General features: G+C 39.5%; 2 protein-coding genes across 2 annotated transcripts in view; one reads left to right on the forward strand and one right to left on the reverse strand.

The window, feature by feature from the left end:
* Nucleotides 1-3,704: 3,704 nt before the first annotated feature.
* SDCBP (syndecan binding protein) lies at nt 3,705-19,509 on the forward strand. Its single transcript, XM_067290487.1, has 9 exons — nt 3,705-3,843; nt 7,918-7,983; nt 11,002-11,080; nt 13,725-13,834; nt 14,113-14,271; nt 15,617-15,792; nt 17,071-17,242; nt 17,758-17,849; nt 18,783-19,509. The coding sequence occupies exons 2-9, from the start codon at nt 7,933-7,935 to the stop codon at nt 18,835-18,837; spliced, it is 894 nt and encodes a 297-aa protein (XP_067146588.1). The 5' UTR covers nt 3,705-3,843; nt 7,918-7,932; the 3' UTR covers nt 18,838-19,509.
* Nucleotides 19,510-20,472: 963 nt separating this feature from the next.
* Nucleotides 20,473-22,215, reverse strand: part of NSMAF (neutral sphingomyelinase activation associated factor) — a 46,235-nt gene continuing 44,492 nt past the window's right edge. The window contains exon 32 of the mRNA XM_067290486.1: nt 20,473-21,819. The gene's annotated coding sequence lies outside the window, so the exon portion shown is untranslated. The remainder of the gene's footprint in view (nt 21,820-22,215) is intronic.

Genomic DNA, 22,215 nt, shown 5'->3' on the forward strand with positions numbered 1-22,215 from the left:
AATGCCATATTTCTTAAGCCCTGGAAAGCCAGTCTGCAGAATCCGATGTTGTTCCCACCTCTGCCACAGGGTTCCTGTGTGATGATAAAGTCCTTTAGTCAGACTCTTCTCAAGTGACCACTGTGTTTTTCTCATTTTTCAGTTGCCCCATAAAGGCCCTGGACTTTAATTTGTAGAAGTGCTCAACACACATGACTGTGACTGAAGTCACTTAGGTGCTGATTTAACAAATATTGTTCAATAATTCTCACAAAGAGTTTGTAGAACTGAGAGCTTGAAATAATGCATTATGAGCATATTCAAGTTAAATGTCTCATTTCTCTGACTGTATCTTGGGAATTATAGTAGAAAAAATAATTAGTAATTGTTTGCACAGCAATCAGACACTAGAGTGTTACTCAAAAAAGACTGTGACAACATTAATATTTCCATCCTTACAGCAGAGTTTGAATAGCAGGCAGGAAATCAGGCACGGAACTGCAGATTGGACACTGAAAAATTGTACATTCACTGAGCACTGTCCATTCCATGGGTTGATGAGGGGAGAGTGGAAATAATATGTTGTATTGTCATTAAAAGACTGGATCTTTGACATACAAACAGGGAGTCAGAAACCAAGTGACCCAGGCAATTTTAATTCTGTCAGTTTCTAACGTTAAATGCTTGACTTGGGTGAAGCTCTTCTAATGTAATTTATTCTGTATAATAGTTTTCTTCATGCTGGAATTCTTTTTTCTGTATGCAAACTCTCAAAATTCTTCTTTACAAAATCTAGAAGTGTATCAGTGCTCAGTGCGATGCAGCACCAGAGAGCTACTCTAAACTGGCTTGGAGCTGGTTTGTTCTAGAAACACAAACAGTACGTCAGGATTTTCTTTGCACCCAGGTTAGAGCAGGACCAGTTAACTCACCCTAGCACACTCTAACTAGAGGCAAAGAACCTCTTTAATACAGTTATTCTACTTCCAGTACTGCCAGGGTGCTCTCTTGCACAGTTTGTACGTGTTTTGAGTGACCATTTTTAATGTCTCATTGTTGCAGGGGTGGAGAGCTTCCTAAGGAACACAAGCACAATTTACTTCCAGCTTCAAAGGAGAAATGTGAATTTTTGGGTGATTACCACGTATTATTTTATTAAGATTTTTGCAGCTGCTGACACTGATATTGATCTGGTAGTTTCTATTATTCTTTGAAAGTTGGCATACAACTAGTAAAAAGAAATAATAGTATATTGTAACAGAAAATTACCATGCTATTGCCCATGGGTGTTCTAATTTCAGCAAGCAAAATCTGATAACTCTGCCATTTGTTCCACTTCTCTCAAACAATAGGTAATCTTGGAATCCCTTCTGCAAATACTTCAGGAACTAATGGAGAGCCGCTTGTTTGGGTGTTTTAGCTCTGATTCTTCAGAGCTCCCCAATCACCATAGAGTTCATAGAAAGGTACAACCATGCCCTTCTGCTGCCAGTGTCTGAATTCTGGAGCACAAAAGTATTTCCCCTGTCCCAGATTTTGAATTCACCTCACAGAGAGACTGAGGAACATGCCATCTCCTTCCTTGTCTCAGCTTCTCTGAGAAGGAAACTCAGACTTTTTGGATATAGTGGGATCATGGTTGGAAGACCTTTTGGTCTCTGTGTTCAAAGAATCAAGACTCTGAAACATGTCAAACAGTGCATTTGCTGCACAGATTAGACAGAGCCTTTTCCTAATAATTATCTTTCTGTTTTGTTATGTTTCATTCCTATATTTAACTGAACAATAATTTTAAGAATGTTTTTCAGTATAACAAGGTTAATTTTTCTCTATTCAAAACCTGGTCTTAACCTGCATCTTCATACTGTTCTCGTTTAAAATCTTTAATAAGTTGTGTTTCATGATACATTCAAAGATGAAGATAATGAGATTCACTTCCATTACCATACAGGGATTTTCAATCCCCCAGCTGGATATGGTGCCAGAGCTACTGGCCTGCTTGGTCTTTGCTTATTTTTAGATTACGTGTTGTTAATAGTGCACACAAACTATGCCCAACAAATAATAGACTGTATGAAGCTCAGTGTGTTTTGGCTAGGACATCATTATAAATAAAAAAAAGCATGTTCTATTATAGCCTCTTGGGTAAAATCAAGACGTGAATTGACAATGCAGGTCTGGCGTCTACAGACAAATGCTGCTACCTTGATAGCAGAATGTCTCAAAAGATTGTGACAAGGGATAAAGTAATGCAGAAAATAGCAAATAACAGCCTAGCTTTCTGGAGATAAGAGCAGTGTCTCTGGAATGAGAGGGACATTTGAAGTCAAAATAAAAGAAGATATTGCCCTTCAGTTGTCAGCACCAAGCTCAGCAGAGTTGTGCCACCTAGACAATGCACAGTTGTGTTAAGTGCTTCAGTTGATCGCACATCTGCTATTTCCGTGCTATATGGACACTACCATGGTCTTGATGACCACCACTACCCAGGGTGGGCACAGGGCTTCACCCGTACTGAGCTCATCACAGGATGAAAAGCTACATACACACTTTTAAGTCTTTCACTTATGTTAAAAATCACTTTTGACTACACAGAAAATTTAGCACTACAAAAGCAATAATTGTCTGTTAATATTAAGTCAGCGTAAGATTCCCTCCCTTTCTCTCTCCCTCCTCCCTGCCCAAAAAGTACCTAACAGAATTTTTATGAACTCATATGGTAAGCCCAAAATTGCACTTAAAATATATATTTAGTGATCTGTAGTTGCATGACTCAGGAGTCAACGGTTAAGACAGATCTGGCTGATGACTGGATATAAAAACAGAAACCTTCTGAGCAGCTGGAGAGAGTCTATATCTCCAAATTTAAGACTGCTGCGACTGCTACCAGAATGTGATGCACCCCTGTGATGCTCACTGAAGATGCTAACAACCGGAGAGATCCAAAAAGCTTAGGAGGGCTGAAAAATATATATTATAATAAAGTCTGTTTAAATACAGTTGTAATTTCATAGGCAGTGGAAATGGTGTAACAGCTTGCTGCTGTTAAAAGGGAGGGACCTTCCCTTTCCTTCCTCTTCCTCCTCTTTCCTCCTGTGTCCAGCAACACCCTCCCTTCCCTTGCTCTGGCGCTGGTGTTTGTCAACCAGAATAGTTACCTACATGAGGAACAAACTTCGACAACAGGCAGTCTTGCAAAGAAGGATTTAAAAGACTGAAAATTGATGCTGGAGAAGTTAATGCTATAAATAAGGCAAAGGAGTAATAATTACAGTAATTAAGTACGAGAGCCACTTTCCTAGTTTGTAGTAGAATTTGTCTGTAACTAGTGTACTTTAAATCATGATTTCTCTCGGGGTGTTTCCCTGAGACGTGCTTTATTTCAAATGAACACCAGGTCAGGGAGGTCCCGTGGATGGCGCTAAACTGTACCTCAGGCGATGAGCACGCAGGAGCCTCTGTGCCGCTGTAATTTATAAATATACAAAGAGGGGGAAAAGAAGAACCCCAAGCAATCAGTAACTGATATAAAGAGCACAGAATACATTTTATTAAAAAAAAAAAAAAGTGGAAAAGGAATAGGAAAGGCACCCGCCAGCCCCGGTGTCTCCGGGCCCACAGCGGCGGCCGCCCCGGCCCGGCCCGGCCCGGCCCAGCCCGGCTCGGCTCGGCCCCCGGCTCCCCGTCCCGCCGCCGTGTCACGAGCTCCCGCGGCCGGAGCATGCGCGGCGCCGCCCCAGTTGTTCCACCGCCCGCGCTCTTCTCATAGCGGCGCCGCGGGGACTTGCGGGAGCCGTTGCCGCTGCCACTGCCTGTCTGTGTGCTGAGGCTCTTCCGCGAACGGCGGCCGCCGCCTGCGTTGAGGTAAGAGGCGGGGAGCTGCCGGCCTGCGCCCCCCTTCGGCTCCCCCCCACACACACCCGCCGCCCTTTGTGTGCGGGGCCCGGGGCGGCGCCGCGAGGGGGGGGGGGGGGGCTCGCGCCGGGTGCGCGCGGCGGCGCTAACGGCTGCCGCGCGAGGCGAAGCGGAGCCGCCGGCACCACGGCGACGCCGTGGAGGGCTGGGGGGAGAGGGGGGAGCGCGGCCGCCCCGAGGGAGAAGCGGTTTCGGTTTTCCGCCCGTGGAAGCGGCGCGTCCCTCTCTCCCTTGCGGGGCGCCGGGGCGCGGGGCGCCGCCGGGCCGCCATGTCGTGCTGCGGCGGGGGCGCTCTGCGCCGGGCACCGGCTCGGGGGGGGGCCCGCGGCCGCCGCCTCGGAAACGCTGCGGCTGCGAGGGTGGCTGCGGCCCTTTGTTACGAGCGAGGCCGACTTGGGGTTTCTGCCGGCTCCTTCAGGCTCGTTGTGAGACCGCTGCCTCTCGTCTGGTGCCTGTGCGTTCGTGAGAAGACTTGTAGGCGCTTGTAACACCTTCTTTTAGGCTGATCTAATGCTGGTTTAGGGGTGGGATGGATTTTGGGGCCGGGGAGCCCTTCGGGTCTGAAATAGAGGCAGCAGATTTCGGAGCTAAATGCAAAATGAGAGCAGCTGCTCAGAAGCTAATTAGACACGTATCAGAAGAAATAAAGCCTCAGTTATTAGTGGAGAACGTGTCTCTGGACAGTTGCTCTGTTCCTGATGTCTCTGCCTGACCTTTGGGAGGCTTTGTCCTGCGTCTCCCTTAAAGATAAATTTTTAGTTCATAGGTTTCTAGCTGTTCTGGAAATCAAAGCCAATGCTTAATAGAGGTACTGGTTTTATGGCCTGCTCTAATTTATCCATATGCCACAATCATAAAATGCTTCTTTTCTTTTCTTTTTCTTCCCCCCCTCCTCCCCCACCTCCCCAAGTCCTGGCTGCTGCTTCTTTCAGAGGTAGCAGTTGCTACATGCTGGTCAGGCTTGGAGTTCAGTTCTTAAACTACATTTAGCTTTGTCATTCCAGACCTGAAAAATATGTCCGAAAGCCCATCTTGTTCCAGCTATGCCACTTTGTTATGTTAGAGATTACTTCTACTTCCAAAACTTCCTGCTGATAGCCTAAGGATATCACGAGTGCTGCGTTTCCTTGGGTCCCTCGGGCTGGTGATTGGTTGCTCTCCTTTGGTAAATAAGATCTACTTAGTCAGAAGTGCTGACTGCTGCGTAGCAGCATTTCCAAGCCAAAGATACTCAGAAAAGTGGGGAAGTCTTTACGGAAGAGGTCTATGAGGTTGCTAGCTGGATTATGACTGCGTTTTTCCTGCTCCACTCTTTCCTTTTGTTTTTTTTAAAACTCTTTCACTTTTGCTTTTCTAAAAACTTTTATAGGTTACTGCGTGTATTTAGGAGTATATAAATGATCAAGGCAAATGATTCTGTAGATCAAGGCAAATCACCATAGATCTTTAAGAGAGGAAAGGAAGCTAGTGGCTCCTCTTTTGTGGTAACCCTCTAGCTAGCTCCTGTTTAAGGCTGTTTCAGAGTCTGTTTAAACTCTTGTTTATACTGTGGATAACATTAGGTACAAGTCATGGGCAGATTGTTCCTGAGTTTACTGGTGGTCTCTTACAGTGAAAATGACTATCAAATGGTCATAGTTTAAACTAAATACACTGTTTTTTGGAGTCTTAAATACTTAACTTCCTTTAGCTAATTAAAGGTCAGATAAGTGTTAAAACTGCTGGTGCAGAAACTGAAAATACTCCTTTTTGACATAAAAGCAACAAAGATACATGCTCACTAAATGTAGTTACAGTGGTGACAATTATTCTAGCTATTTAGTTGGAAACCCAAAAATAGTAACCGTGGAGTTTATAGACAGGAAGCTAAGAGCGGCTCCTCAGTAGTGTTGACAAATGCTTGGGTTTTGTGAACTTCCAGCGGAGAAGACCCGGTGGCCTATATGACAGTAAAATGGCAGGATAAGCTCTTGGAATATTTCCTTAAGTGATCAGAGAACAAATGCGTGTTTAGCTTTGCTAGCGCTCTCCTACAGGAAGTACCGCACTCCTCTTGGTAAACTAGAAGTTTGAGATGGGCTCTGTGACAAACATGACCAGGAATCACAGTGCAGAGTGGGAGTGGTCTGTGGAAGAAAAACTAAAGCTGGTGGAGGTGTAAACTAACTAGAGTGTGGAAATTGGTCATTGGGACCAGAAATCCAACAGACCTTGTGCTGTTTTCTACCTAGCGTATAAAGTCATAGCCCACTGTTAGCAGAACCCTTTTTCCCTTTCCCTCATCACCCTAAAACAGGGTGTCTTTGCTGTCTGTGGGGAACATGCCTTCATAGTGCTTGGGGAGCGTACTAATTTTGAATGACTCTGTCAGTGCTTGAACCTGTAGTTAAATTTACCAGCAGAGATGTAGCTTAGAAGTAGATTGTGTGCCTGATGCTGTAGATGGTTTTAGAGGTATCAGCAGCAGAACGCCAAGTCCGGAGGACTGCTTACCTGAGTGAGGGTTTCATTGGATTTGGACTTGCGTTTGCTATTGTTATGTTTCCACTCATCCAAAACTGACTGTTTCAGGTCAATGCTGGCTTGAAACAGAATTTTAAACTTTTTTTTAATTGCATGTTTAGTTTATAGTTGAGACCTGGAAGCTCTTTTATATTTGGTTTAGTTGCAACAGTTTGACAAAAGCATCAGTCACAACTAGCTTTTACAATGTAATGGGCCACATGTGCACAGTTTATCAAATTGGTATCTCTCATCAGATTTCTGGTACTCTTTTTTGATCATCTGATTGTGATCTGCCGTGATACTGGAGCTGTCAGGCAGTTTGCTGAACAATTAGAAACATTGTCGATGGCCTTAGTGTGATAAGAAAAGTCTCCTCTGTTACTGCAGTATAACATTAGGCATCAGGGTTTTTTCATCAACTTAAATTCATGAGCTTCTCTAAATGTAGATATTATGTAGCAATCACTTTCAGCCTGGAGTTATTTCTAAATTGTTATACAAATAAGGATTTATAAACTATTCATTGTATGACAATCCCAAAACTGGAAGCTTTTAATAGGGCTGCCATTAACTTCATTCTCAGTACCTCATATAACTTGCAAAAACTGTGTCTTATTTTGTCTTCTTCCATTTGTCCCCCTCCAACTTAAATGCTTACACAGTTTGAGATGAAACATTTTATTGCTCTTGTGCAATGAATTGCTCTTCTGTTGGCCTCAGCAATAATGTGAGTGAGGGAGTTAATGAAAATAATGGTTCCCAAAGCCTCCGTTAGCTGGCTCTAGCAGAACTGAGTGTCAATATGGTGCCTTAGAGGATCATGTGAAGTTGTGTGGAGTGTGGTTGTGTGTGTGTGTCCTGCCCCTTCCTGTTATGTTGCCACAGGACTTTCCCAACATCACATGAGAGACAGGCTGAAGTCTCCCTGCATTTTGAAACTCTCCGCTGGCTGAGTCTGGCTGGTTTATGGTCTCTTGCTAAAACTTATATGGTCCAAATGGATACTGGAAGCCAGTTGTCTTTAGTGGCTTCTTAATGAAACTTCAGAACCCATGGAAATTTTTAGATAGTCTGAATGACAGTGTGAAAGCTTCCACAGTTGTATATAAAATACCCCCCTACTTACAATGGGGGGGGCATGATTTTTTTTTTCCTGTTATAGCTCATCATCATTGCATCCTAGTGTCCTAAAGTCTATTTGCAATACTTCTTTTGGAACACAGTTTCCCTGTATAGGCCTTCCTCATAGTTGAGATCTAAGCCTTGATGACACTGAGTGTAGTAAATAAAGCCTATTATAGAAAAACCATTGTGGATAACAGATTAAATGGCTAGTCTTAATGGAGTTTAAATACAAGTGCTGGGTATTTGTAATGCTAAGACTTACAGGCCACAGATCAGCCGAGGATTTCACAGCTTGCTCTTTTTTTGTTGTTTTAAGTTGCAATGCTGAGTAAATGTTTCTGATGAATCTGACCATTTTGTTTGTTTGCTTTTCTCTTCATCCTTTTATCCCAGTGAGACTGCATCAAAATGTCTCTTTACCCTTCCCTGGAAGATCTGAAGGTGGACAAAGTTATTCAGGTATGGTAAAATGTGGTAGACTTTCATGAGGTTAGTTTTAATGACAATAATAGAGCTAATGACTTTTACTCTAGGGGAAGAGGGACTTCTAATGTAGGTATGAATTCTTGTTTTGCCATTATACTCTGAAAGGAGGAAACAAAACTATGGTTTGGTATAATGTGATTAATGCTTATTTCACCGCTGTTGAATATATTCATTTTGTTTTGCTAACTTGGGTAGTTCTTTAATGTGTTGATATGTGTACCTCATTTTTTATATGATCTTAACTAGACAAACATGAATAGTCCCTTCTCGTACTACAGGGCAACTCTGAAGTAATGAATAGGTACTGGCTGAACTAGTAAGCTTGCTATTCCTGGTGTTCAAACCTGTGGCAGAAAGCTTTCATGATCACTTGGGCTCAGAAACCACTACTGCCTCTCTTAACACCATAGGGAATTGCACACTTGTCCTTTGCTGCTTTAGGATAGTGACTAGCTCTCATGATACTTTAGATTATCACATTTGTGTAAACCCCTTTGTGCGTAAGAGCATTGGTAGCTTTTATTATTAGACAAGATGAAAATAAAAACAATGTTTGTCAAACCAAGTAATGAAAGACATTTTAATGAATAAAAATTCTACGAGAAACTTGACCTTAAAGAAAGGCTGAAGAAGCTACGGAGAATCCTATTACATTTAAGAGGAAAAGTGGAAATTGTGTAAGCTGGATTACTTCCCTGCTTAAACAACAGAAGTGAGTTATACTCTGTTTTAAGGTGTCCCTTTCCATCTCATTGGGAAGCAAGTGAGCAAACTGCACAGAAAAGCCTGTTAACTTCTCTGCTGTCCCACAGTAGAGTGCCTTAGTCTCACCTATTATGTGTGTGGGGTGGGAGTCTTGAAGTGGTAGGCTCTGTGCTGGTGATCGCTCTCCTTCGTTTTTCTTATCTTTCCAAAGTCCTCTTGCTATGGTCAGGTAACACCGAACTAAAAAAGCAGTCTGGAGCCAAGAATATGGTCTTTCAGTTTTTTAAAGACCAACTGTTAGTGTTCATGTTCCAATGAAAAATATTAAATGCAATCTTCCTACTACTTAACTCCTGTTACTACTCAATGAATATGTGATGAAATGCAAAGAGGGTATTGATGCTGAGTCCTGTAAAACATTAAACTGTAGATTTATGTTGTGTCATTTCATAGAGCAGGGACTCATCTTCTATACTTGTCTTGCCAATAGTCTCAGCAGGGCTTATTAACTTGGGCAGCGGTTCATGTTCATGTGGCTACGCCTTTGTCAGCTCTGTTACGGTTTTTCACAGACAACTAAGAGTAAGCCCTGAGAGGTTTCCATAGGGAGCTGGACAAATTATTCGGTTAACTTAGTTTATATCCTCAGTGACACTAATCTCAAAGATCACTTTTCCAGAAAATACTTCATGCTGGATGTATACTTGCTGTCATACTTAAAGACTGTCCAATCAAAATTTGTAGTAGGATTTCAGGAAGTTCTACTGCTTAAGTGGGACATCAAGCCAGACAGTCTGTAAGGAAATTCATGCAGTGGGTGGGACAGAAAGGAGGAGTCAAGAGCATTTGGTTACAGATCCCCAGTGAAAAGAGCTGGATATTCTTATTGCTATCATCAAAGCAAAAGACTTGCCCTTGAACAGTTATGTGACAGTGTCTCACTTTATTAGGAGGAACTAGGCTGTGTACAAGGTATAGCTGTGACAGGGGAAGTAAAACATTGTTACAAAATGTCATTATTTCAAGAGTGAACTGTTCCAGTTGCACTGTTCTTGGTAGCAAAGACTAAATTATTTGCCTTTTGTATAAGTGCAATGTAAAGATGCTATCTTGTTAAATACAGCTGAGAGAACTTATGGGGGGGAAGGGAGCAGAGTACTGAGAGACTAAGTCTCTAATCACAACAAATGAGTGAGATTAAAAGGACTGCTGGTTAAAGTAGAAGGACTCGTCATATTAAATATTCTAGGCTATTTCTGTTGTCCACCATTTGAATCGGAGGCTTTCCTTCTAAATGCATTTGATATTGGTAAATAGTCACTTTTGCTCTAAAATTCTTTCTAAAAACAACTTCCTTGATAGAACTACTAAGTCTACTATTTTTAAGCATTATTTCCTTAAAAACACTGGGTAATTTGGCCATCGTGTTGAATTAGGTGATTCATGTATCCTGTTCAGCATAATGTTTCACTATGTCTTTAGTGGTTTTCCCTCCCCCCACTCCTAACCTTTCAACCATGGTAAAGATACTGGACTAGCTATTTCCATCACAGTTAATAAGCCTCTGAGATACATTTTTTTCACTGATTATGAGTATACAGGGCTCAAAAGGGGATAGCTCACATATTGGGAAAAGGAAGGAAATAGGCCTACTTTAATGATGTCTCTTACATTGGAAGTTAATAAGCAATATAGAAACTTCTAAACTTAGTGTGCTTGCTGTAATGTCAGGCATTTGAACTTCTCTAGAAAAGAAATTTAGAACATTCAATTCTTTCAGAACATATTAAACTAGTAGCATCTAAATTTTATGGTTGTAATGATTTACAAGCAGTAAGGGACACTAACTCATGAATAGTCCCTGCAAATTGCCATGCTCTACAACTGCTGTGATCGAGCTGGAAAAAATGATTACAAAACACTCTGCGAAAGGCCATACTTTAAAATGTAACTAACTTGCATTAAACTTCATTGACAAAACTTTATGAATCTTTTAAGGAGATTGTAAGCTCTCTAACTAATAACAAAACCAGAACTCAGATTGACAGTACAGCCTTTCTGCATTACTGTAGTTTCTTTTCTGAGGAAGGTAGAAGTTGATCTACTGAAGTAGTTCAATACAATGTGCTGCAGTAGCATTGAAGTTATTTCAGAGAAAAAGGTTGACTTCAGAGCTCCAAGATAAATGATGATTAACATTTAAAAAAAGATACTTTGTCTCCTGGATTCATAATAAAGATTCTTTTTCTTGTACAAGATGATGCATATGAGTTTCTTTGCTCTTAGGCTCAGACCGCCTTTTCTTCAAACCCAGCTAATCCAGCGATTTTGTCTGAGGCCTCTGCTCCCATTCCTTATGATGGAGGTAAGCTTATGTACTGTATAGTATCCTAAATGTTTTGGAAAGCAGTTATAAAATACTGAAGTTTCAGAACAATCAAAAATATTTATAAACATGTAGCTTTATATGCTGTTTACCAGGGGTGAGATGGTCCTTTTTTCGGGAGGGGGTGGAATACCTTTTAATGGAGGAGCCATAGAATTCACAAAATGGTGTTTACTTCCTGAAGTGAATTGTGGCAAACAGTCACCTGTCTCCTGACTTGTGGAAATCTTTTCCAAGTGAGCCTAGCATAACAAGATCTACTGTCTGTATTATTTGAGTTCTCCTTAACTCTTACCTCCAACACTTAGATCTTCTTATTCATCACCTGTGTGTTTAAGCTTTAGAAGACAGCATGAGTTTGAATGTCATTCCTCTCCACGCTCAAACATACGAGCTATCTTAGGAACAAACAAAATACAAATCTAGATCAAGGGAGAAGTACCAAGGAGAGTGAAACTTAATATTGTCACAGTAGCAGCAAAAAAAATTTCTGCAGACTTTTTGAGATCAGTGAGCCCAGTGTAAAATCCATCAGATCTAAAGCTACCTGACTCTTATTTTATTTCATTTTCTTCCTTTTCCCCTATGCATATGTGCATAGACAAACTAACCTTATGAAAGTGTCCAGGTGGCTCTTTGAGGTGTAGAGATATTTTCGAGGTCAGAATTCTGGGCTAGTAAGTTATACTTGGTCTAAAAGGCCTAAAATCTCTCACCAACATGACCAGTAACAGTGCTGGAACAGCTGTCGGATCACATTAAAGCTTTGTGGATGTAACCGTCTCCAGTTCTCCCCTTGGCACTGATGTGTCTAAGAGGTCTGACTTTAAGGTAGGAGGTTGTATAGTTCATGAAGGATCAACCTTTCCTTGATTCTTTCCAGAATAGATGCACATGTAGCCTAACCTTATCTGATTAGACTTTAAGTTTGCTTCAGCTTCTTGGTAGTATTCTTTCTGCTGTCTGGAGTTTGATTTGTCCTGTGATTTTTGTGCCTACCGTATTGCTGGCCATATGACATAGTTTTGACATCAACTTGTATGTGAATAGCTCAGGAGCTGTGTGGCTGAAAACTGATTAATCGCTCAAAATATCCCAAAGGAAGGGAGGCCTGTCGGTCAATCTGTAGGACATGTCAATCCTGCAGGAGAATCAGTCAGAATATACAACACCAAGAGCTTTCGGGCATTTTCTGCTAACAGGAAGACTCATTGTTCTGAATGAGAATGTAGTAGAGCCAGCAAAGATGCATCCTGCATTGTCATCTTTGAAGAACAAAATAGAATAATGTAGTAGCTGCAGAAGTCTTGTACAGCTTTAGGTGTATGTAATCCTAGGGCTCTGGAAAAATGCAAGCAAAAGACAGGCATAGAAGAAACGCTTATTAAAAGCTTATTTATCAGTAAAACTTTTAAGTTAATACCTCAATCTTGCAATGAGATCAGACAACTCATGTGAAATAGAAAGCAAACTTGACCCCTGAATCTCTTATGGAGCAAAAAAGGGTTTTCTGTTATATTAGCCCTTACCTTGCCAAGGTGTTCACCTTTGTGTTCCTTCCCTGAATAGTCATTTTCTGTTTCTGGTCAAATATGGATTCTTGCTGTTTTCATACATACTACCCTTTAATGATCCCTAGGAAGCTCTTTTTTTTGTGAATCGGGGAGCCCTCTTTCTTTCAAGGCTTTCCTTTATACCACCTTACTTTCCTCCAAACAGTTTTTTTAGTCCCCATTGCTTCAGTCAAAATGGCTAGTGGACTCGGTTCTTCTAACTGCCACTTGTTAAATGGCGCCTTTTGCTTATTTATGGAATATTAGAGCTCATATCAAGCTTATTTCCAAAGTGGCTTGAATCAAGGTCTGACAATTTAGCTTCCTTTCCTTCCATTTCCTGCGATCCATTCTCTCAAGGAGAGAGCAACCTCCTACTACACTTTAAGGGCCTTGTTTATATTCTCTTGATATAGAAGTGTGTCTAAAAAGACTTCATTTTGAAGCTATGAGAAAATGATAACTACTTTCTTACAAAGATTATTAAAGCAGACCTCACTGTAGACCTTAACTTCCTGCGTTTTATAGGAAATTACCATGTCTGGAATTTAGAATGTGTTTGGCATGGATGCTTCTTGACAATGCTGTCCTTTACTTGGCAGAAGAGCATAGCATGTAGGTTCCCCCCCACACACACACACTTCTGTTCATGCTGTTGCCTTCATACACTGTCCTTAATGTTTCCTATATTCTCCAGTAGTTCCCCACCAATTGCCCAAAAGCTTTGGAGGAAGGACATGTCTTCATAGACTGGAGCATGCTCTTGCTTTCAGATCACATCACCATGTGTCTAATGTTGTTTATGCCATTAAGGATGTAACTTGGAAGTTCTCTGTAAGTTTTGAGAGGCTTTTTTAATTAAGAGAAAAAGAACTACTTGTCTAGCTACTTTTTGTAAACTGAGGTAGAATAGCAGTCCTGGTTCAAGTGGATCTTTCAGCAAAATTTTCAATTACATATGTTACACTATCACAAGACTTGTCAAAATAGAATGTGAAAGCAATAGAGCAAATTTGTTCTATTAAAAAAATGATTATATTGACAGTTTTTCCCCCCCTTCTCTCCTGTAGGCTTATATCCAAGACTGTATCCAGAACTTTCTCAGTACATGGGACTGAGCCTCAATGAAGAAGAGGTGCAGAGAAACTTGCCAGTGGCAACAACTGCTCAGTTACAGGGTGTAGGTACCAGTCAAGGGTGTTTTAGTAAACAAAATTATAAAGACTAAATGTATACCTACAGTTCTAGATAGTAGAGTACTAAGTGCCATATTTAATTGATGAACGAATTGCTCTAAGTAATAGTGTCTATTTGCTCTGCTCTTTAAAAACTGAGTGCTGTATTTTTCCAATTTTGGGGGAGGGCAGTAAAACTGGTGTTACGATTTAATTTGTGCTTTTCAATATTGCTTGGTATGAAAGCTGAAACTAAATTGTCTGGCTGTTTTGTTTTAATCAGCAACTGGTAACACGACCTTCTACTAATTACATGGTAGCTCCAGTGACTGGAAATGATATTGGAATTCACAGAGCAGAAATTAAGCAAGGCATCCGGGAAGCAATTTTGTGTAAGGATCAAGATGGCAAAATTGGACTTCGCCTTAAGTCTGTTGACAATGTGAGTATAGAAGGTTGCTTTTGCTTGTAGAAATACTAGTACTGAAATCAATTAGTAGTGAAATTAGTATACACCAGACAATTTTGTGACTGTGTAAGTTTACTTATCCATCATCAGCTTTCAAAAATCTCCCAGTAGATCAGAAATGTAGAGGGCTTAAGCTGTTTAGACTTGGATCTAAATTTACAGCAGCAATTTCTACTTTCAATATTTTTGTAGCACCTGAGAACTGTGTAATGTGTTTTCCACTTTGAAGTATGGAATTATCCTTGCACAGTTGCTACAATGCTTGTTAGCAGTTCAGGACTTTTACCTCTAGCTTCATGAAAGCATTGAGTGATACTTGCAGTTCAGCTGTATGCAGGGAAGTACCTGTAGTTTATAAGTACTTCCCCTTGTGTTGTTCCAATATATTACTGGTGAGAAAAGGAGAGTGAAAGTGTCATCTTTACAAAGCATAAAGAGTAATTTCAGAGTAGGCTTTTTCTGGTTTCCTTTACTATGGTTGCAGCTGCAAGAAGACTTTTAAACTGCTCTGGAGCTTCTCTATTTTGATATCTTTTGATTCTCGATGTGGAAGAATGCTACTCTTTTCTTGCGAGATCACTTAATCTGAATGGCAAAAAATAAAACTTGAATACAAGTTTCAATACATTCTTAAAGTGCTTCTGTAGTCCTTCTAACATAGGAAATGCTAGGGATTTCCTAGACATTGCAGTTCTCTCCCTACACATAGTAGGGAGAGGAATATTTACCTCTTTTAGCCTGACGTGTTTTACTTGTGTTTTTTTGGGGGTACTTTGACTAGAAATAATGTTTAGCACCTTGTTATTAACGGAGGTGCTAGCAAGTCATTAGCAATATGCAGTTGAAAGCTAATGGGGTTGAGAAAGATTGGAAGAGCCTGCCATAGAGTTCCTAGCATTGCTGATGTATTTTTTCCAAATGTATATAGACTTTGTGATGCCTTAGAAAGGAATTCTTAGTTAAATGTGCGAGCAGATGTTATCGAACTTATCAGTACTTCCTTGATCCGGTTGTTCAGACTTCTTGTTAAAACAGAATAGTACTTACCCCTTCAAATAAACACAAGCACAGTATTAAATCCTTCTTTCTAACTTTATTTCAGCATTAATTATCTTTCATAGTCTTTTAGAGACATCTAGAAATGGAGACTAAAGTTTCAAAGTGCATCTTAGAGATACCAACCAAATGGACAAAAGGACTTGTTAATTGTATTACATACATAATGGGGAAACTCTGAAGGGCTGTATGTTCTGTTATTGACTCTCATCTTTAAGGAAGATTATTTTTATTTTTGTATTCGCCCTTTCTTCCTTTGTAGGGTATATTTGTCCAGTTAGTACAGGCAAACTCTCCAGCATCTCTAGCTGGTCTGCGATTTGGGGACCAAGTTCTGCAGATCAATGGTGAAAACTGTGCAGGATGGAGTTCTGATAAAGCTCATAAAGTTCTGAAACAGGCTTCTGGAGAGAGAATTTCAATGATCATTCGGGACAGGTAAAACTAACCACAGATACAGAAAGTGGTTGTTACTCATCTAAGAGTAATTCTGTGGGGTTTGGGGGTCTGCTCACTTGAGAAGCACTGCAGGCATTACAAAAACTGTCTGCCTGCATAACACTTCTGAGGAACTTTAATACTAAGTTCCCTTTCATGGGTTACTGTAGAAGTAATTATTAACGCATAAACTTCAAGTGCAAATATCTTGCCTGGATGTGTTGAGGCCTAACATCTTTGAGGGAAACTAATGAATGCTAGCACAAGCCAAATTTAAGTTCTGAACTCAAGAATTCTGTGCTCCTTCTGACACAACTTGACTCTTGCTCATAATGATGGGAAAAGCAATAAAGATGTACTAATATTCTGAATATTTTTGTACAGAGTTTAAATCTTCCTTTGCATTTGTATTTAGGCATGGTAGTTTTCTTGTGAACTCCACTTATGCATGAATTTATGCCAGCTTTGCTGAAAGTAAGCTTGAGGAATTGATAGAAATTTCTGTTGCTGGATATGAGCATGTAGTTAGTTTTATGTAATGATAATCTGACATTCAACATAAAGCCTGTAGGCTATGAAAAGACAGATAATGTGATTTGACTAAGTACATGTCTTCAGAAGTTTATTTTCTTTTTTTCAATGTTGTTTCTTGTTTAAGAACCAAGCTTGAAACTGATGGAGTAAGACTACTAGCATACTACTTCTGTCATGTATTAAATCAAAGTACTGTGGCCAGTAGATAGCCTCTTCTACCTGCTGCCTCTTCTACCTGCCACCTCTTCTTCCCCCCAACCCCTTGCTGGATTTAGCAGCTTGTTAAGACACAACCTTGAGGTTTTGTGTTTATAAGGCAGTGGTAATGTTGATGGGGAAGCCTTGATCTCCAGAGTCCTGTGGTCTCTCTACAGCTGTTAAAACTGCCTGCACTAGTTTAGCTACTTCTAGCACTTGTAGACAAAACTTGCATTTCAGTGCACTACTTTTTTTTTTTTCACTTTAATATCTACACAGAGGGTGGAATGCAGGTAGAATAAGATTGTAAACAAGTTTACATACCCATGTAATGTGACTTCAGCCTGGAAAGAGAAGATTAAAATAGAGAATACTTGCCCTTTCAAAAAATGAAGTTAAACCCAACTACTATGAAAAGTAGTAGATGTATGAGTGTTATAATTCCTTTTTGCAGGTCAAAGATACTGAAATAGTGTTTTGGTTCTTTTTGTGGTTTAGTAGACTGGGAATATGTTCTTGTGTTTTAAGCGTCTGTCTTTCTCACAGGCCTTTTGAACGAATTATTACTATGCATAAAGACAGTACAGGGCATGTTGGTTTCATATTCAAGAATGGAAAAATAACCTCAATAGTGAAAGACAGTTCTGCTGCAAGAAATGGACTTCTTACAGAGCACATCATCTGTGAAATTAATGGCCAGAATGTAATTGGATTGAAGGTAAAATAAGCAGTGTGTGTATGTACACAAAAGGATTAGAATGTAATGCTGAATACTCATAAAATTAATTAAGAAAATGGAGATCATGAGACATCATGTACTTGACTGGAGAGACAAATGTTTTGAATTTTCTTTAGCAGTTTTATATCTATAGGTAGAACAATTCATTCTCTTTTTCTTCATGTTCATTAGGTTGACCCTCAGTGTTTATCTCTAGTCTAACTTCAATGGCATAAGCCTAAAGCATAAGCTTCCCTCTGTGCCCGTGTCGAATTCTAGTAGGAATTCTGTCTATGTATGTATTCCTCCTTCAATCAGGATGTGTAAGATACAACTTCATAAATGTTTGGTTATCAGTGCTGCAAGTTCAGTGACTTGCGCTGAAGGTTAAATATTCTGAACAAGGAGTTGTGGGTCTCCTGAAGTTGTATTAACCTGTCTAGAAAATGCTCTAACTGCTGCTTTATTAATCATCTTGGGTGATGTTGCTCATTTGACTTCTTGTTTAATAACAGGACCCCCAGATAGCAGACATTTTGGCAACAGCTGGGAATGTAGTGACCATTACCATCATGCCTTCCAGTATTTATGAGTATATAATAAAGAGGTAAGTGGTAAACAAAGCAGTCATGGTGTTGATTATTAAGTTGACGATTTTTTTTTTTCAGATTAAATAAAGTATAATTACATCTTGTCATGAGTGCAAACTTAACATAAAGGCTGGATAAGGGAAAAGTCTGAAGACTTATTTAACTTCATGGGTTTACTCAGACTGTATCTGGTTTTGTTTTTAAACTGTTCATATGTCAGCAACACTTGTCTGCTTTTTCTTCTCTTGAAGAACCTAACCAGTTCTAAGTATAATATAAGACTAAACTTGAGTTTCCCAGAACTTTTGAAGTGTGTGGATAGCACAAGTTGTTACCTTATAACTAAATGTTATTTCTAATGCAGTTAACTCTGACATCACCGCATCCTACCAAGAACAGTGGCGGAGGGGGGGGAGGTGAGGTGCGGTGCGGGGGGGGGTGGTATGGCGCTTTTTTTTTTTTTAATATAAATTTGACAGCACTAGCTAGCTTTCTGTAGCTAAATCCCTTGCAAAGTTATGGTTTTCAAGTTACTAGAAACTAATGCTGCAGCTTTTTGAATGCTTCAGGTATAATCAGACCCCTGCCCCTCTTTCCATGGTATGTTCTTTTAATTAAAAATAAATAAATAAAAAAATCAGGTCTAGACTGCCACCATTTCTGCCCCCTCCCCCATACTGGTGATAATTTATTGCTTGCACAAATGTACACACCCTGAAAGATGTTGGTATTACAACTCAGTTGCTAATAAAGATGCTGAATATTCTGTCTTGTATGTGCAATTTGATGCAGCTTTTCTATACCAATGTACTTACTGCCAAAAATGGTGGAGTAAAAGGCTAATTGTTAAATTGTATTAGAGCTAGCAATGATAAAGATACAGTGACTAGAAGCTTTAAACAGATCTCATGTTTGTCATACGAAACTGAATGTCTTTTCCTTTTATTTAGGATGGCAACTAGCATTATGAAAAGTTTGATGGATCACTCAGTTCCTGAAGTCTGAACTTCGGGGTGTGTGTGTGTGTATATATATATAATGACAATTCCACTAAACTTGGGCTATTATACTCAGTGATTTTTTTCTTCTGCACATGAGCCTTTCTGGAAGCCCAGAGAAGATATGCTGCATCAAGCATTTGCATCTGTTATGGCTGGGAATGTTACAGTTCAACATGTTATCTTGTTTATTCACAAACTGTAAAACTTGTAGCCTTATATGCTTGACAAATGTGAAATTCCAATTGCGTTATGACTTCTTTTAATAGATCTCTTAGTTTACTACTACTGTAAGCCATTGCAACTAAAGGAACCAGATATCACTTGCAAAGTTACATAGTTACCTACAACCTAGAACAATGCTCTGCTTTGTATGTTTCAGACAAAATGAGTATTTTTATTGCTTTGTTTGCAAGAGTAGATTTGAAATAGCATATTAGAAATATGGCTAGTACTACTTTATTTTTTTGTTCTAGTAGATTCTTTTTATCCAAGAATGCCAGCTAAGCTGAATATAGCTAATGACATTCAGTAAGTAAGCATATTAAATAAAAGTAGTGTACGGATATACTCAAATCTTCTTATTCTTGTTATACAAATTGTAATTAATATGCTTAATCTCTTGCCTTAACCATGTTCTTAAGAATTCAGAAATAACCAAATAAATGACTGAACCCTAGATCATATGTGTGTGCTTATACAGATGAGCAAAGAAAGTTGTGTGGGGTTTGTTTTGTTTTGTTGGGTTTTTTTTTGGTAGGTTTTCACCAACAACAGCAACAAGCTAGGAAATACAGTTTAAGATCACTTTCTAAATAACCTTGCCCCTTATAGTGTTAAGATCTAAATCTACAATTTAAAAAAAGCTACTATATTCTTGAAATTTGTTTATCTGTTCAATAAGATACGCTAATTGTGTAGTTGCAACTTTATTATATAATTGTTTGCTAGGTAGGGCCTACACAACTGAGACCTTAAGAAGTTAAGTGATCTGAAGTTAAATGGCAGTTTGGGTGAGTGATTTCCTTTTTTAATGCTTTGGTCTAGGTTTCAGCTGTGCCATCTAAGATTACTGAGCTGTAATTTTTTTTATAGTGTCAGTTAGCCTAAAGTCAAAGCACATAGTTCTGGTTTATTGTTATAAGTATTACTAGTGGGGTAAGGGGTGTTCATGTGTGAAACAAGTTCAGATGTTCTTTCTGAACTAACTTGGATCCAGAATTGGTGTGGGGAACTTGAACTGAAGTAGCACTTCAAAGGGTGATTTAAGAACTCATATAATAAAAAGTTTTGCAGAGTGGGTGCAAGTATGAACTAAATAGCTTCCTAATTAGGGGTGTGGGTTTTTCTTTTTGTTCTGTTTTTTTAGGAAGTGAAAAAATAGTTACTAGGGCTGGGGCAGGAGCCACAGAACACTCAATTTTCTTCCTGGGTGAACTGTAAGTTCAGTATTGTTTGCTATTCCAGTGACAAGGATTTGGGTTGGCTTGAGGGCAGGACGCTCTCTTGTTGCTCCTTGTTTCTCAAGTGAGTTTCTGTTATGGTTTACACCTAGTTATTACATCACCTTACTCTGGTACTTCAGTTTGTGGTGGTGATCAAATTTATTATGGGAGATGCTAAATGACTCATCCCTGGAACCCCTGAGGCAAGAAGCACTTACTGGCAGTAGTTGGTGACTTCATTTAGAGTGGCTATGACTTCAGCCTTACTGAAGATATGACCCATGGCCTGTAGTGGTGCTCATCAAGTCCCTTGGCACATGAGTTTCTTTAGCTATGAAATGCTGCTCTCTCCAGCTTCTACTTAGGAATAAACTATGCAGCATGGGCCAGGCCTATACCTACCAGGCTTCAGAACTCCTTATTACAACCTGACATGATCTTTGGCCACCTAAAACCTTACAATTCACCAGTTTACCAACTGGTAAATACAATAAATACAAATACCAAATTGTAAATACAATTTACCAGAAGGTAAAACAAGTTACAGTGGGGATTGTGAATTCATGGTGGTACTATATGCAGAAAACCTAACAGTTGTGGGCCAGGGAGAACGTAGTCTGGTAGAGGTAAACATGCAAAGATAGGCACAATTAAAACAACACATAAAGAGCTTCTAACTCAGTGCAGAAGTCCCTTAGCCCAAAATAAGACATCTTCAAGAAACTAGAATTGTGTGTGCTCAAAGATATAGGAGTCCAGGAATATTTAAGAACTGATTAAAATGAAAGGTAAAGAAACAGGTCAAGATGTTCTACTGCAAGATTTTAAGACCAGTAACAGCATATATGAGATCTAGCTTAATCATTTATACCTATGACAAAATTTCATTTTGCCAACATTTGCCCTTTACCACATACTTGCATAAAAATCAGTTAGTTATCTGCTGAGCCAAATGGGTAACATAGATGAAACCCCAGTTTACTTTAACAACATACATACAATACATTATTGAAAAAAATTGATTCAAAATCCATCATAATAAAAATTTCAGGGAATAATAAAAAAGCCACTATATATCAAATGCCTGTAAAACAATGCTAAAGAAACAGCTGCCTACTAAAATAGTTGTTAGGTGTCAAAACTAAGGCAGTATGTCTACAGCCTTACAGGAGGGACTGAATATCTTCTTTTGGAAGAATGCTTGTCCTGGACACATTCACAGAGCATCTAACAGCAGCAATAAAGAATACTATCAGAGAAATGAATATTGATCCTGTGGTCACACTTGGGGGAACATCACAACTGCAGGGCCTTGTTGCTGTAATGAAGAAGCCATTACAAAAACATTTGAAGTTTTCATCCTCAGAAAAGCTTTTTGCCAGGGAGCATGTTCTGAAGTCCTATACGGAAAACAAGTCTACTGCAACAGTGCTTTGTCACTGGATTAAGACAAGGGATTGGATAAACTCAGGAGCTTAGCTATATGGTTTATGAAATGCTATTTAAATTCCATCCAGAAGATGATTTGAGTTGAAAGGTGAGAACTGTGGACACACAAAACATGAAGGGGAAGATGGTTAGTGACAGAAGTGATGAAAGGCAGAAAAATCATCAGACAAAAGACTAACTTCAGGCACACCACTAAGGAAAAATTTATATCACTATATTACATGTATGTATAACAACTTATCTGTTATTTATGTTTGGCTTCCTTTCAAGTTAATACATTAGTTTTTTGGGGGTTTTTTAATAGGTAAAAGCAACATAGAATATGCTCTTATTCTTCTCTATGCCTTTGCAGATAGCCACACTTGGAGACTAGTTAGGGGACCAGACCAACCTCTGGTCTGATCAATAGCTGCCTTAATAGGTGTTCAAGTAAAATTTGCTGTTGTACACATCTTCTCTAGGCAGAAAGGTTTACTACATATGGACATACA

This window comes from Apteryx mantelli, chromosome 2 (assembly GCF_036417845.1).
Source record: "Apteryx mantelli isolate bAptMan1 chromosome 2, bAptMan1.hap1, whole genome shotgun sequence".
Taxonomy (NCBI): domain Eukaryota; kingdom Metazoa; phylum Chordata; class Aves; order Apterygiformes; family Apterygidae; genus Apteryx; species Apteryx mantelli.